Raw genomic sequence first — 14,840 nt, 5'->3', positions numbered from 1 at the left:
TAATGATGAGTCTTCTCTTGATTTATTGTCCAGCCCATCGCTCCGCTTCACAGAGATCCCATTAATTAGCAGTCTTTACTCCCGATCTTCACTTGAAGTATGTGCATTTGCTTCTTTTTCTAATTGTTTATTTTGAGCTCTGCAACTAGCTGCGCAATCAGAGACAGCGTCCGGGAGAACCAGCCCACCCGAGGGCTTTGTGCCTAGTGCCCTCACCCCCTTCTTTTGAATCCGGGGGTGAAATATGGCAACAGCAGGCAAGGCAGTGTTCCCCATTCTCTTGGGGTGACACAGGGAGGCTGCATACTCCCATATCAGCCTCTTAATTACCTCGTGTGAGCCGGAGAGATGTACTGCCGGCCATCCTCCAATGCGCCCCCTAGCGGCCCCCCTCAAAATCCCATCCTTGGCAGCAGAATGAAAAGCTTAGGAATTAGGTTGCGAAACCTTGTTTTGAGCAAGTCCAGCTAATGAAGGAAGCTGGCTTCCCCCTTCTTACCCCGCTTATAACTTTTAATCTTGCATGAATTCACAGCAATGGCAGCAGTAAAAACTATGCAGTCAAAATACTTATATTTACAGCATGTACCTAAAGCTGGAGGCAAGTGGAGTCACATCTACATCCAACGCTGGTCAAAGGAAGAGAGAGAGGAACAGGAAGTACTATATGCTCCTTCCTCTCCAGGGGAAATGACATCACACAGAGCCCTCTCTACCAACTGTATTTTTTTCTATGGTCTGAATATATGTTTATCAGCAGTACTGGATGTGGTGTTAGCCCTTTCTCAAGCTAACTAGCCAGCATATGTGATTATTAGGTTTGGTTGCTAATCTCCAACAGAGGGCAGTGGAGCCTCTCTTGTTCCATTCTGGTCTCCACTCTTGCTACCCTTCACAAGCTTCATAACAACTCAGTGTAACCCCCTCCCTCCCTCCCTCGGTGAAGCCCAATGGGCTGAGCTGCTCTGCCATGGTCACTGCTGCTTGCTCTTGAGACATCTCTTAGACTCGTTCACTGCCAGGCACTCACGGCATTAAGCCACGTAGGTCACAGCACTTCGTGATCTTTGTAGAGCGTTCCACCTAAAATGCTGTCACTGACTGGCTGAAGGAATTCTGGGCAATATTCACATAACCCCTGTCTTGGAGAGTGTATTACACAGAGGAGAACAAAGTGGGGTTTTGTTTAATATGTGCAGTATGCAGACTCCAGAAGGAGAGAGGCCAAAGATCGTGGGTAGGCAAACTAAGGCCCAGAGGCTGGATTCAGCCCAATCGCCTTCTAAATCCAGCCCGCGGGCAGTCCAGGAATCAGCATGTTTTTACATGAGTAGAATGTGTCCTTTTATTTAAAATACATCTCTGGGTTATTTGTGGGGCATAGGAATTCGTTCTTCTTCCCCCCCTCCCAAAAAAATATATAGTCCGGCCCCCCACAAGGTCTGAGGGACAGTGGACCGGCCCCCTGCTGAAAAAGTTTGCTGACGCCTGCCAAAGATGCACGTGAAGCAGCCAGCAGGAGGCAGAAGTAGATTAAAAGGGACTTTAAGCAGCACAATGAAAGGGACTTCACCAACTGACTTGTGCCTTGCATTGAGGGTCTGGCGAATGGGAGAGTGTGAATGGGGGGGGGGGGAGAGACACTTCCCCATTAAGGCCTCATGACGAGCTTCCATGCTCTAGTCCCTAATTATCACTAATAGTGTAGAAAGGAAAATGCGATCAACCTGCTGCAAGAAGTATAGCTCTGTACTGCAGCCTTAACATAGTTTCCCCGCAATGGCTTCCCACGAATCCTTAACTTGTTCTTTACTTACTTATCATACTCACAATCCGTCATCTTGAAGCAGTTGACCTCGATAATTCTTCTCAGCTCGTGACGCTGTATCTGCCCATTTTGATTGTAGTCAAAAAGTCTACATGTCTTGATAAAGCGTTTCAGCTTTTTGGAGATCTATTCAGCGTTTTCAAAGGATTCGTGTTAAAATAAGAAGCAAATGGTTAGCGATAGAAGCTGTGGTTCAGGTGATGGAGAAGTGTGCTATCATTTTTTTTCCTCTTTCAGAAAATGCACCTCCACACACACACACACACACACACCTCACACTGCATACCACGGTCTTTCAGATTTCACTCTCAAATATGAGAAAAGACACTTTGCCTTTATCAGATGTTATGAAGGTAATGTTCTCTCTAAATGATATTTGGGAAAGTCAAAAATCACTTTCAAAAGTATAGATTCATTTCAAACCATATTCATTGCTGTTGAGCAGTACATAAACGATACTTTTGTTCAGCTATTGAAACCTAGATATATGCTGAAAATGAAACGTGTTAAGATGGGGAGGGGGGGCTCAGCATATTTTAAAGATGTGGTTAGTTGTACTAAATATTGGCAATTTATTAGTATTCAGCATTGGGCAGAATGAACATACTTTCTACGAAAGAGGGAAAGGGGGTGTCATGGGTTTTTTTATAATAATAAAAACAGCAACAAAACAAAACTGTACTAAAGATGAAATCTTTGAAATTTGTATTCCTTTTTTCTTTTTCTACTTGAACAAAGCTGGGTCTGGGAATTTTAGCAATATACTAAGAATAGCCTATCCAAAACATAAGATGTGGTTATACTTATCTTTACATACAATTTCTATTTCAATCTCACTCTGTTTGCAAGTAAAATCCTTGCTTAAATATCCCATGCCACCCAACATTTCACAGGTACATTCAGGGGCTGGTTGTTCGAAAGAATGATCTGCAACCTGAAGTCACATCCATGTCTTAAAGACATGAGCAAATTGAGCTCGTATTTTGCACAATTTGTATACGGTGTCTGTTTGATAATGTGTGGTTTGCTATGCCTAATAAAGGATACTGGACATGAGCAAATGAAGTGTCAGAAGGAAGATATGTGCCTGTTACATAAAGAAAAACCTTTCTGAAAGAAGAGTTAAAAACCCATGTCTTCACACATTAGGGAAGGCGTGGGGAAAGAATTATTGTTCATGCAGATGCCTACAACTTCTGTGGCTTAAAGTCACCCATGATTATTCCACAGGAGCCCCTATGGATCCCTGGCTAGTTCACAGATTCCATACATCAACTATTATTCCATTAACATTCGACACCTTGATTATAATATTTTAGATGCCTACTAAAAACTTTATAACAGCAAACCTATCCACATAATTTGGTTATGTACACTTGCTTTTAAATTAATCTGATTTTATCTATATATTAGGATTAGGGATAGGAAGTGCTTTTTTGAAGTTCATAAAGTTCCATAAAAGAATGAATGAATGTTAGCAATTAAATAGAACTAGACTCAGGGCATCCAGGGCCCATTCACTGCAGTGGCAGTTCCCTCACTGTGAGAAGCCAAGTTACAGGGAACCAGGCAGAGGGCCTTCCCGGTAGTGGCGCCTTCCCTGTGGAACACCCTCCCACCAGATGTCAAAGAGAACAACAACTACCAGGCTTTTAGAAGACATCTGAAGGCAGCCCTGTTTCGGGAAGCTTTTAATGTTTGATGTATTATAGTATTTTAATATTCTTTTGGAAGCCGCCCAGAGTGGCTGGGGAAGCCCAGCCAGATGGGCGGGGTATAAATAAGAAATTATTATTATTATTATTATTATTATTATTATTATTATTCATTGGCAAAGCAGAGTCTGGTGCTTTGAGGCACAAGTAGAGAAATCCATTTGTGCCAGGCCTGTCCAATGCTTTTTTATGGGGTAGAGAATGCTCTGCTCTGTGAGTCCAGTGAAGCTCTTCCTCACCGCATGGGGACAGCATTCCCTGAAACAGCAAATAACAGATCACTTCTTGCTACATGCCGGGACTTTGTCAAGTCAGTGTTAACCAATAATGCTGTCAATCCAATGCAAAAAGTGGGTTTCCTCAAGTCATGCATAGAGAAGACACATGGAACCCTCTCTCCCTACACCAAGACAGCCCCATTTTTTCTGTAGATCTAGGAACACTCTGCGCTTCTAGTGTGATTCCCCACTATGCACAAGCAGCATTCACACAAGAGGACTGCTCTTACAAGGCGAGTGATCGGCAGCAAGCATACTTTAATCTGAAGGGCTTTCAACCCCATGCAAAGGACTGAGGTTGATGTTTTTCTATTGTTAAGAACGTGAAAAAGAAATGATGTTTCTGAGCAATAAATACATCTATGCCTCATTATCCCTTATATTCTACGTCTAGGCCACTTTGTACAAAATCTTTAATTAAAAGTTTTTTCCCTTGGAATTGTCCCCATCAACAGTGAAATAAAGATTTTCCCCCCAAATGTGTGTGTGCATGCACACACACACACACACACACACACACACACACACACACCATGGAAGGGCACAGCTGTGCACACATGAAGTGCTATTCAGCACCAAATGAATTGGAACAAAATAAGTACTGAGACTGTTATGCTCTTAGTTTTGGCTCCATATTCTCAGTAGCACAGTCTAACTTGTCACTTTATATTGATTCCATCTGTTTACACTCTGCAGAGGATTGGCTTCCGACAGCGAACGTTTCCTATTTACCAGCTGGTAAAGATAGGCCAAACCAGATAGGAAAGAATTAAATTATTTTCAAATCCTCATAAACATAAAATGAAAAGAAAAAAAATAATTAACGGGGGAGTGGGATGGGGGTGGAGACTGAGTGATGGTGATGCGAAAGCCAAGCCCTGTCTACTTTATGTTGTTCTGGAAATTCAAAAGGGCCTTGTGTTGATTGTAAGATATTTACTTCTTCACATGCTGCTGTTTATTACATCTGTGAATGCCCTGCTATAAAGGTAAAGAACTCCTGACAGTTAAGTCCAGTCGCAGATGACTCTGAGGTTGCGGTGCTCATCTTGCTCTACAGGCCGAGGGAGCCGGCGTTTGTCCGCAGACAGTTTTTCCGGGTCATGTGGCCAGCATTCTGGTGCAATCGAACACCGAAACCAGAGCAGCGCATGGAAACACCGTTTACCTTCCCCAGCGGAGCGGTACCTATTTATCTACTTGCACTTTTAGGCGTGCTTTCGAACTGCTAGGTTGGCAGGAGCTGGGACCGAGCAATGGGAGCTCACCCCATTGCAGGGATTCGAACCGCCAACCTTCTGGTTTTTTTAAAAAGATATTTATTGGAATTTTCAAAATATTACAAAATTAAAAAAGAAAAAAGAAAAATACAAAATAAAAATAGTTAAAAACAATTCGCTCTTTCAATGACTTATCTTTTATTTGCTTATTTCCCGGACCTCCTCACGCCTCCCTTTTCTGTATTCCTGTTCAGATAGTTAGTTCAGCAAATCCCTCCCCTCTTTGTTTATCCTGGTCATCAATCTTAAAATATTGTAACATTGGATTTTTACCTATTAATTGTCCATTTTCTCGTATTCCCTTATAACATTACAGCTATAGACCGCTTAGTTTCGAACCGCCAACCTTCTGATCAGCAAGCCCAAGAGGCTCAGTGGTTTAGACCACAGTGCCACCCGTGTCCCGAGTGCCCTGCTAGTGTAATGCTAATGAGATCACTGGTGCTAATCATGTTAAAGGCTAAAAATAAGACAGGTGAATAGAACCCACTAACTGCACCTGACTACACTGGTGAGGGCTCATCCTTGAGTCTACCTAGTGGCAGTGAAGGCACGGCAAAGAAGGCATACTTTGCTGCCTCCATTACATCTTCACTGGGTCACCCAGCAGAGGTTTTTCTGGATAGTGCAGAGCCTTTTAGTGTCTGGCTCGAAGGAGGTGACAGAAATGATGGTAGCTCACTGTGACTTGTTTGCAAAGCATTTTGAGCATAAAATTGCTTGCATCCACCGGAATCCTGACTCTGCTGTTACAGCAGATGAATCTCGGGCGCTGTCTAGTCCGGTTGTGTTGGGTGAGTTTCAGTTAATAAGGCCGGAGGATGTGGAGCAGCGCTTGGACTGGACAGAGTGACCACTTGACCACTCGCTGCTGCCGCTTTGCCGGTGAGTCTTGGGGAGGACCGCTCCCCCTGCAAGCCCATTCTCCACCTTGGGCCTGGGGGCGGGCCCCATACTCCACCTCAGCATATAAGGCTCCAAGGAGGCCTCGGGACATCGCTGCTGCCGCTTTGCCGGTGAGTCTTGGGGAGGACCGCTCCCCCTGCAAGCCCATTCTCCACCTTGGGCCTGGGGGTGGGCCCCATACTCCACCTCAGCATATAAGGCTCCAAGGAGGCCTCGGGACATCGCTGCTGCCGCTTTGCCGGTGAGTCTTGGGGAGGACCGCTCCCCCTGCAAGCCCATTCTCCACCTTGGGCCTGGGGGCGGCCCCCATACTCACCACTGCCACAACTCTAAGGACACTGCTGCTGCGGCAGCAAATGTTTAAACGTTTTATATATTTTAAAGTGTTTTAAAAGTGTTTTTACTTTTTACTTTGTTGTATCACCAGAAACGGTGGTTTTTTATCCATGTATTTTTATTTTGTTTTGTTTTATTTTGGGTTGGGGTGGGATGGTTGTTGAGTGGGGTGGGGATTGGTTTTGTTTTGGTGTAATTGTTTCTTTGTTTGTTTGTTTGCTTTTATATTTTGTAAATGGAGGCGAGTATGAGGCTTGGGATTCCTACTGTGGAGGGGCGAGGGAGGTATGGCGGTGGGGGCAGATGTCATAGGCGAAGGGGATCGAGATACGGATATGCTCGTACCCCTTCCAATCTGCACCCCATCCCGAGAGACGAGGGTAGGGTGAGCAAGGATTACTCACCTCCGTCACTGGTGTTGTGCAATGCCAGGTCTATAGGCAACAAAACCGCCACCCTGCGAGATTTCATCATCTCGCAGGGGGTCGACCTGGCTTGTGTGACAGAGACCTGGGTGCGCGAAGGGGATACTGTTACCTTACGAGAGATGGCGCCCCCGGGTTTTTCCGTCTCCACCAGTCACGGACTGTGGGCCAGGGGGGAGGGGTGGCACTATTAATCCGGGAAGATTGTTCTTTCAGGGCTCTACCACCGCCATCGATCCCCGGCATTGAATGTGTTGGCCTAGTGTGGGGCTCCGAGGTGAGCTTGGCTGTCTGGCTGGTGTACCGGCCACCTAGCGCACCAGCAGCCACCCTGTCAGGCCTGCTGGAGGCGGTGGCCGGCTGGGCCTTGGAGTTCCCTAACCTATTGGTATTGGGGGACTTCAACATCCATGCCGATGCCACTCCCTCCTCACAGGCTCTGGACCTGGTGTCTTCCATGGCGACACTAGGGCTCTCCCAGTTTGTTTGGGCCCCACACATCAAGCAGGCCACACGCTGGATCTGATCTTTGGCGTCGGTATAGATGTGATCATGTTTCCTTCGATGAAGGTGCCATGGTCTGATCACTACGCTCTGAAAGCCAGGATTGACGTTCCACCCCCACCCTGCTTAGGTGGTGAGCCGATTTGGGCTCGCCCGCGGAGGCTGATGGACCCTGATAGATTCCGTCAAGCCTTGCGGGACCTTTCTCCCCCTGGCGACTCATTGACTGAGCTTGTTGAGGGCTGGAATACCCAGCTCCTGGCAGCCATCAATGAGATCGCACCTAAGCGCCCTCTGCGACCCTGCAGAAACCGGGCTCCCTGGTTTACTGAGGAGCTCCGGAAAATGAAGCGGGACCTCAGACGGCTAGAGCGAGTATGGCGGGGTGCCCGTGACGGAGCCTCAAGAACATCTTATAGGGTTTTTATGAAAACCTACGAGATGGCAGTGAAGGCCGCTAAGAAGTCCTACTTCTCGGCCTCCATTGCATCCGCTAGCTCTCGCCCGGCACAATTATTTAGTATAATTCGGTCTTTAACGTCCCTCGAAGGACAGCCAAATTTAAATAACAATTCGACACACAGCTGTGAGGCATTTGTGAGCTTTTTTGCAGAGAAGGTCCTGTCGCTCCGCCATGACCTCCCTGCCAATTTGGATACAATAAAGGAACTGGAGGCCCCTCGACTGTCCTCGGGTCCAGTATTGGACCACTTTGACCGGATATCCCCAGCCGATGTGGACAGACTCCTCCGAGCTGGAAAGCCCACCACTTGTCCTCTCGACCCGTGCCCGTCTTGGCTGATTAGAGCGTGTCCAGACAAGGTGCGGGCCCCCCTGGGGGATATCATCAATTTGTCCCTTGGCACCGGGACATTCCCAGGGGAACTGAAGGAGGCAGTGGTGCGTCCGCTCTTAAAGAAAACATCATTAGATCCCTTAGATCTATCCAATTACCGCCCAGTTTCGAATCTTCCATTCCTGGGTAAGGTGATTGAGAGAGCGGTTGCTGAACAGCTTGGTAGGTTTCTGGATGAAACATCGGCTCTGGATCCATTCCAGTCCGGCTTCCGCGCTGGTCATGGGACCGAGACGGCTCTGGTCGCCCTAACAGATGATCTTCGTAGACAGCTGGATCGAGGCGGGTCGGGGCTGCTGATTCTTCTAGATCTGTCAGCAGCTTTCGACATGGTCGATCACGAACTTCTGGACCACCGCCTCGCCGACGTGGGGATCCAGGGCACAGTCCTTCAATGGCTGCGCTCGTTTCTCTCTGGTCGGGGACAGAGGGTGGCGCTTGGGGGGGAACTGTCATCCCGCCACTCCTTGGTGTGTGGAGTGCCTCAGGGTACGATTCTCTCCCCGATGCTTTTTAACATCTTTATGCGCCCCCTCGCCCAGCTTGTCCGGAGTTTTGGGCTGGGCTGCCATCAGTATGCTGATGACACCCAACTCTATCTGTTGATGGATGGCCATCCTGACTCGGCCCCAGACACACTGATCAGATGCTTGGAAGCTGTGGCTGGATGGTTACGTGGGAGCCGGTTGAAGTTAAATCCTTCGAAGACAGAGGTCCTCTGGCTGGGACGGGACGATATGGGATTGAGGGGGCAACTCCCATCTCTTGCGGGGGTGCAATTAGTGCCAGCACCGTCCGTTAAGAGTTTGGGTGTAATCTTCGATACCTCCCTCTCCATGGAGGCGCAGATTGCAGCTATAACAAAGGCGGCATTTTTTCATCTCCGCCAAGCTAAGCAGTTGGCTCCTTACCTCTCTCACCCTGACCTAGCCACTGTGATCCACGCGATGGTCACCTCCAGACTGGGTTATTGTAACTCGCTCTATGTGGGGCTGCCCTTGAGACTGACCCAAAAACTCCAGCGGGTGCAGAATGCCGCAGCGAGACTCCTTACGGGGTCTTCGCTGCGGGATCACATTCATCCGGTGCTATACCAGCTGCACTGGCTCCCGGTGGAGTACAGGATCAGGTTTAAGGTGCTGGTTTTAACCTTCAAAGCCCTACACGGCCTAGGACCCTCGTATCTACGGGACCGCCTCTCCTGGTATGCCCCACAGAGGAACTTACGGTCCTCAAATAAAAACATCTTGAAGGTCCCAGGCCACAGAAAGGTTAGGCTGGCCTCAACCAGAGCCAGGGCTTTTTCGGCTGCGGCTCCAACCTGGTGGAACGCTCTGTCACAAGAGACAAGGGCCCTGCAGGACTTGACATCTTTCCGCAGGGCCTGCAAGACAGAGCTGTTCCACCAGGCCTTTGGTTAGGGCACAGCCTGACTCCCTCCTTTGGCAATCTTTACAATACTTTAGTTTATGGTTGCCATCAATTTTGATTTTAATTAATTCTTATGATGTTTTTATAATGTTGCATTATTTTAGTGTTGTTAGCCGCCCTGAGCCCGGCTTCGGCTGGGGAGGGCGGGATATAAATAAAATTTATTATTATTATTATTATTATTATTATTATTATTATTATTATTGTGCTCTGGACCCTTGCCCCTCTTGGCTGATAAAAAGGAGCAGGCAGGGGACAGCTGGCTGGGCCAGGGAGGGGATCAATGTCTCCTTGCAAGAGGGGGTGGTTCCTGCCTGCTTGAAGGAGACAGTGGTAAAACCTCTCAAGGACCACCTCTCCACATATGAACTGATCCAGACCCTGCAATCATCATCTGAGGCCCTTCTTCGTGCACGTCCTTTGTGAGAAGTCCAGAGGATGGCAACATGAGAACGAGCCTTTTCTGCAGTTTGCTCCCCATTTGGGGAGTGCTCCCCCCCCAGGGAAGCTTGCCTGGTGCCATCATTACATATCTTTAGGAGCCAGGCAAAAACATTCTTCTTCTCCCAGGCCTGTGGCTAATTAAACAATATATTATGTTTTTATGCTGTGATCCTTAGAAGGGCAGCATAGAAGTCTAATAAATAAATATTACTAAATGCATTGGGTTTTATTATGTGTCTGGCATTGCAAAAAGAGAGGAAGGGATATCAAACGCCTTGTTGGTAGACAAGACCTTGTTGGGTGAGGGCTGGGTAGAGGTTCTGTGAGCCTGCAAACCATGAAGGGAATTCCTAAAAAAATAAGGGACACAATCTAGATGAAGTTAAATTGCAGTTGATATTTTACTGCTGGTGGCTGCACTCTCTGCATGGTGGGTGAGCAGGAGAGTATCAAATGGATGAAAAAGAACAGAACTTTCAACCATTCTGTCTTTATAGAACTTTTTCCACCTTATGGAACTTTTTCACCATCCCACCCACAGGGCCAGTCCCTCTTTTCTGTACTTGCTGTAGAAAGAAAAAAAACCATTCCTGTTTGGAGAGGTATTTGCAGTGTCTTAATAGAAAGCGTAAGTTGGCACCTACATGCAGAGGACATCTTTAGGGTTGAGGGTACAGCATTGTGAAGGAATAGAGGCCCAATTCAGATGAACTGTGAAATGTTTCATGGTACAGTAACCAGTCTGTTCATGCCTGTCCCCTCAAGAGGTTTCAAGGGCTGCACTGGCCCCCAAGGCCTGGGGTTCCCCCACCTCTGTCACAGAGCACACGAGGGATTTGTCCCAAGCTGCTTATAAAGGAAACTCTAATAGATGGACTGCTGTTCTAGTCTTGAAGCTGGGATTTGAAAGGGGTTTAAGAGCATTCATTCATTCATCTGGAGAATTCCTGGAGACAAGTTTAGCACAGAAGATGCAACTTCTGCATCCCTTTCATCAGCTTCAATCTGCTGTTCTACCTGCAGTCTAAAAGAGTGACATACATATCTATCTGATGGGCTGGTGGGCATCTGTACACTGACAATGCAAATACTCCCCCTGCCAAAGATATTCAAGGTGACATTTGCAACTGCAGGATCGTCCAAATCTCTGCATCATCTCCTTGACTTTGTGGATTAATCCTTTTTTCCAATTTAAGGATGCTAAAACTGCAAAAGATCCTGTATTAAACTACTGATAGATAGATAGATACTTACATATAAGCTTAATCTTAGATCGTCCTTAATCAAATAAATAAATAAATAAACACAAGCTCTTATACATTAAATTTTCTGGAAGCTTAATTGGGGCCATGGGGGATATTTTCTGTTCATAAATGTTGCAACAGAAAGATAGCTTGGCTGTTTCATTTGTCATGGGGAAATGGAAATGTTACTCTCCTGTTAGCTGCATGAATATATATATGAAGAAGAAGAAGAAGAAAAGCAATGGCAGCCATAAGAACTATATTTGAGCGATGACTGATAGGGTTTACTGTAGTGAGGAATGAATGACAGTCTTGGATGCAATCTGTCCCGACAGCTCTGTGATATGCTAATGTCTCACACAGTCTAGGATGACAGATACAGACACCCTTCATGAGAGAAAGATGCTGGCACCTGGATCCGATATAGATACATGTGGGTGAGATGGCGCACACAGCGCTTGTGCCAGAGAGGCTGCGTCTTGGCAAACACGGCTGCTCCATCTTGCTATGCCGCAGCTGTACTTGCAAATCCTCTGCAAAAACCTCCTGCCTAATTATTAAGCCTGGAGAGTTATGCCAGCGTGATTTGTCTTTGGCGGCCAAAACGTGTTTCATAGGTGAGTAAAGCCCAGTGTTGGGGTACACAAATGTGGGTGCTAGGGGCAACCATAAATCTTTTCCTGGAGACTGCTTGTTCCTGGATGTCTGGCACAACACCGAGAAGCCCTCTTTCCCTACATGCTCAATGCATTTCATGGGGGGCAAAGAGTGGAAACAGACACAGACTGCCTTCCTGGCCCCATGTTCTCTGGCATTTACTCCAGACCCTGGAAGGAGCAAGGGTCCAAGTGTCTTCCAAGCTGGCACAAGGATGCAAAGGGGCAGAGTTGCCTCCCCACTTTGCATCAGGCACTGGGGAAAGTCAGAAGCAACGAGACAGTCTCCCTGTTTCTGAAACTCAGCACAAAACGAGAGGTGGGTGACTCTCCTTTTCCCCTGAGTTTTTTGAACACACGAGAGATCTTGAGAGAGAGCTCAGCGGTGACCACAGGTAATGGCTGGCTATCAAGGGCAGGGAAAATGACTGAGTGTTACTTGCTGTGCAATACCTTCTCCCGTAAGAGGCATTCTAGCTGACTCAACGTCCTCGACCGCGAATCTTCAGCACTACTCCACCTAAAAAGGTAAAGGTAAATGAAATTACCATGAACAATGTTGCAGAGCAGCAATGCCCACCATACTCCCCCAAAGAGTATTCAGGGCCTTTCTGCCCCCCCCGAAAAGGCTCCGTTTTATGCACTGTTTGTGCACTGCAGCCCCCCACTAGTGGCTGTTAGCTGATCTCACACCTGGCAGTAACAGGACCACACTCCTTGTTTGTTTCTTGGGTCCAGTGTCATGTTGCGCATTTGGAAAAAGCTGCCCACAGAACCCTTGTCACCAACCCATAATCTCAAGGACTCTCTCCCTTTTATAACTACTCCTGGCAGAAATAAGGAAGACACGTCTGCTCTGCTGTCTTCTATTTCTCTCCCACCCCAAGTATTTCAGAGCATCCTTAGATTGCTGCAAAATGGAGAGCAGGATTCGCTTCCGCTCTTTCTGCCTCTCAGCCTTTACAGGGCTCTCCCGTTCCCTCACCGCCTTTTCCCTCCCTGCTAACAAACTGCTAAACGGGGGAGAGAAATGGCTTTGGCAGGGAAAGTGGCCCCAGCCAAATCAAGGAGTTAAAGAGGTAAAAAGAAAGTGGGAGCCCCTTAGCCTAGGACACTTCCCCAATTCCTCACACATGCGCACAAACCTCTCTCCAAACCTTTTTCAAAGAGGGCCAGATTTGATGAAGTGAAGGGCCGTGAACACCGACCAAATGGCCAACCAAAGTTTTTTTAGGATTAAAGTTGTTGAGGTTTTTTTTAGGATTTTACCCCAGGAAATAAACTGCCACATGGGCAGGGCTAAACTGACCAGCAGGCCAGATTAGGCTCCTGAGGCGGACTTTGGACATGCCTGCTTTGTGCCATTCTTCACCTCCCAGCCACTCTGCCTTCCTGCTTCCAGGAAGTCCATTCTGCAACAATTAGTTTTTGTTGTTTTTTGAAAAAAAGAGGGTGGGGGGCCTGGTGTTTGTGATGATCAGGCACTAGGAAAATTGAGCTGTTATCTCCAGGTGTATCCCTACCACAGGTGGGCAGTTGTTTTTTGTTTGGTTTGTGAAGTGGGGTGAGAGATGCCCATGTGCTGCCAAAGCTGTGGAGGAAGTGGGGCAACGGATGAATTGAGAAAGGAGCAAGCACATGCATACATACACATGCATTTTTCCACATTAAAATATCTGTCCAGGTGAGCGTGCTCATTTGGTCTACTGAGTTCAAAAGATGTTTTTCCACAATATGCATTAAGGGGGGGGTGTAGTGAGGGTGGGGGAACATGCTCTGGTACACTTCACCCTTTCCTTTAAAATGGACACTTGCAATCTTAACCCCACCATGCATGAGGGGCAGAAAGTCTATGACGCCCCAAGGAGGACTTCTCTTCACACTACAACAAAAACTCCTGGATAATGTGCTGAATGTTTCTGCTGCTCTAAGGAGACTAGTTGGCTTGGCAACTATTATCAGTTGAACATGCCCAAGCATCAGGGCTTGACTGGAAGGAACTGGGGACAACGTTTGCAAAGGAAAAGGAAGGCAAAGTGAGATTTTGATGTGCCTGAAATTGAAACTTTCAAGAGACTGAAATTTTAGCATCAGAATTCACAAGATTATCCAAAAGGAGCTGTGTGCTAAAGCATTTTCTTTTGTATTTGAGAAAGATAATCAAGGTTGTATTACTTAGGCTTGCCATTTAAAATAAATGCAGTAGTTCCAAGGTTTTTTGCCTTTCATTTTTCCTACAACACATCTTTTTTTGAAAACTTAAGTTAGCAGTTGGGGGGGGGGTCCAAGTAGTTAGCCTTGCCTAGGGCTCAAAATAGCCTGGCACCAGCACTGCTGCCAATGCTGACATGTTGGGGCAATGAGCAAGCAGCAAAGCTCTTGCAAGTTGAAGGAGTAGGGCTTTGAAGGATCAGCCGCAGAAAGAAAATGAGGCAGAGAGGGGAGAAGGCCACATGATGTGGTCCACGGAGATGTGGCGTGAAAGCCAAGAAACCCGATATAACCCCAAAACTATAGCATGCCAGAGGCCTACTGCGCGGCACCATACATGTATTTCTTCTAGAAATCCTTTTTGCATTACCACCAGTTAGAAGAAAAGTGGGGTTTTGGCTCAGGGACATCTAAGATGCAGTCATATCAGAGGGAACGTCATGTGGTCCCAGCCCCCAAATGCAGCAACATCCAAAGTTTGGAGTGAGATTTTGGGTGCTTATAAGAGGCTGAAGATGAAGGAGGAAGTGGCAGCCGTAGTGATCAATGGAGCTGATGAAGAGCAGAACTGAAGCTCTGACCAGCATTCAATTAGCTGAGAGCCAAGCTAGACAAGCACCAGGAAATTCACTTGCAGCCTTCTTTCTATGCCTTCCCCACAACTGATGCTTGTGGCAAAGGGGGACAGAGATGTGGTATCCCATCACCCAAAAGCCAAGAGAACAA

The 14,840-nt window shown here is 47.0% G+C and overlaps 2 protein-coding genes across 3 annotated transcripts in view; one reads left to right on the top strand and one right to left on the bottom strand.

Annotated features, from left to right (window-relative positions):
* The window catches only part of PARVB (parvin beta), a 172,967-nt gene that overhangs the window by 4,914 nt on the left and 153,213 nt on the right, over positions 1 to 14,840 (top strand). The window lies entirely within an intron of this gene.
* Positions 1 to 14,840, bottom strand: part of EFCAB6 (EF-hand calcium binding domain 6) — a 115,481-nt gene that overhangs the window by 93,321 nt on the left and 7,320 nt on the right. For both annotated transcript variants that reach the window (XM_083503317.1, XM_083503318.1), the window contains exons 5-6: positions 12,357 to 12,423; positions 1,818 to 1,954 (exon numbers count right to left, since the gene is read on the bottom strand). In XM_083503317.1, the coding sequence (XP_083359443.1) occupies positions 1,818 to 1,954; positions 12,357 to 12,423 (204 nt within the window). The remainder of the gene's footprint in view (positions 1 to 1,817; positions 1,955 to 12,356; positions 12,424 to 14,840) is intronic.

Source organism: Podarcis liolepis (genome assembly GCF_965112155.1).
Source record: "Podarcis liolepis genome assembly, chromosome: 5".
NCBI classification, from domain to species: Eukaryota; Metazoa; Chordata; class Lepidosauria; order Squamata; family Lacertidae; genus Podarcis; species Podarcis liolepis.
Note: the sequence above shows the minus strand (reverse complement) of the source record. Positions and strands in the feature narration are given on the sequence as shown.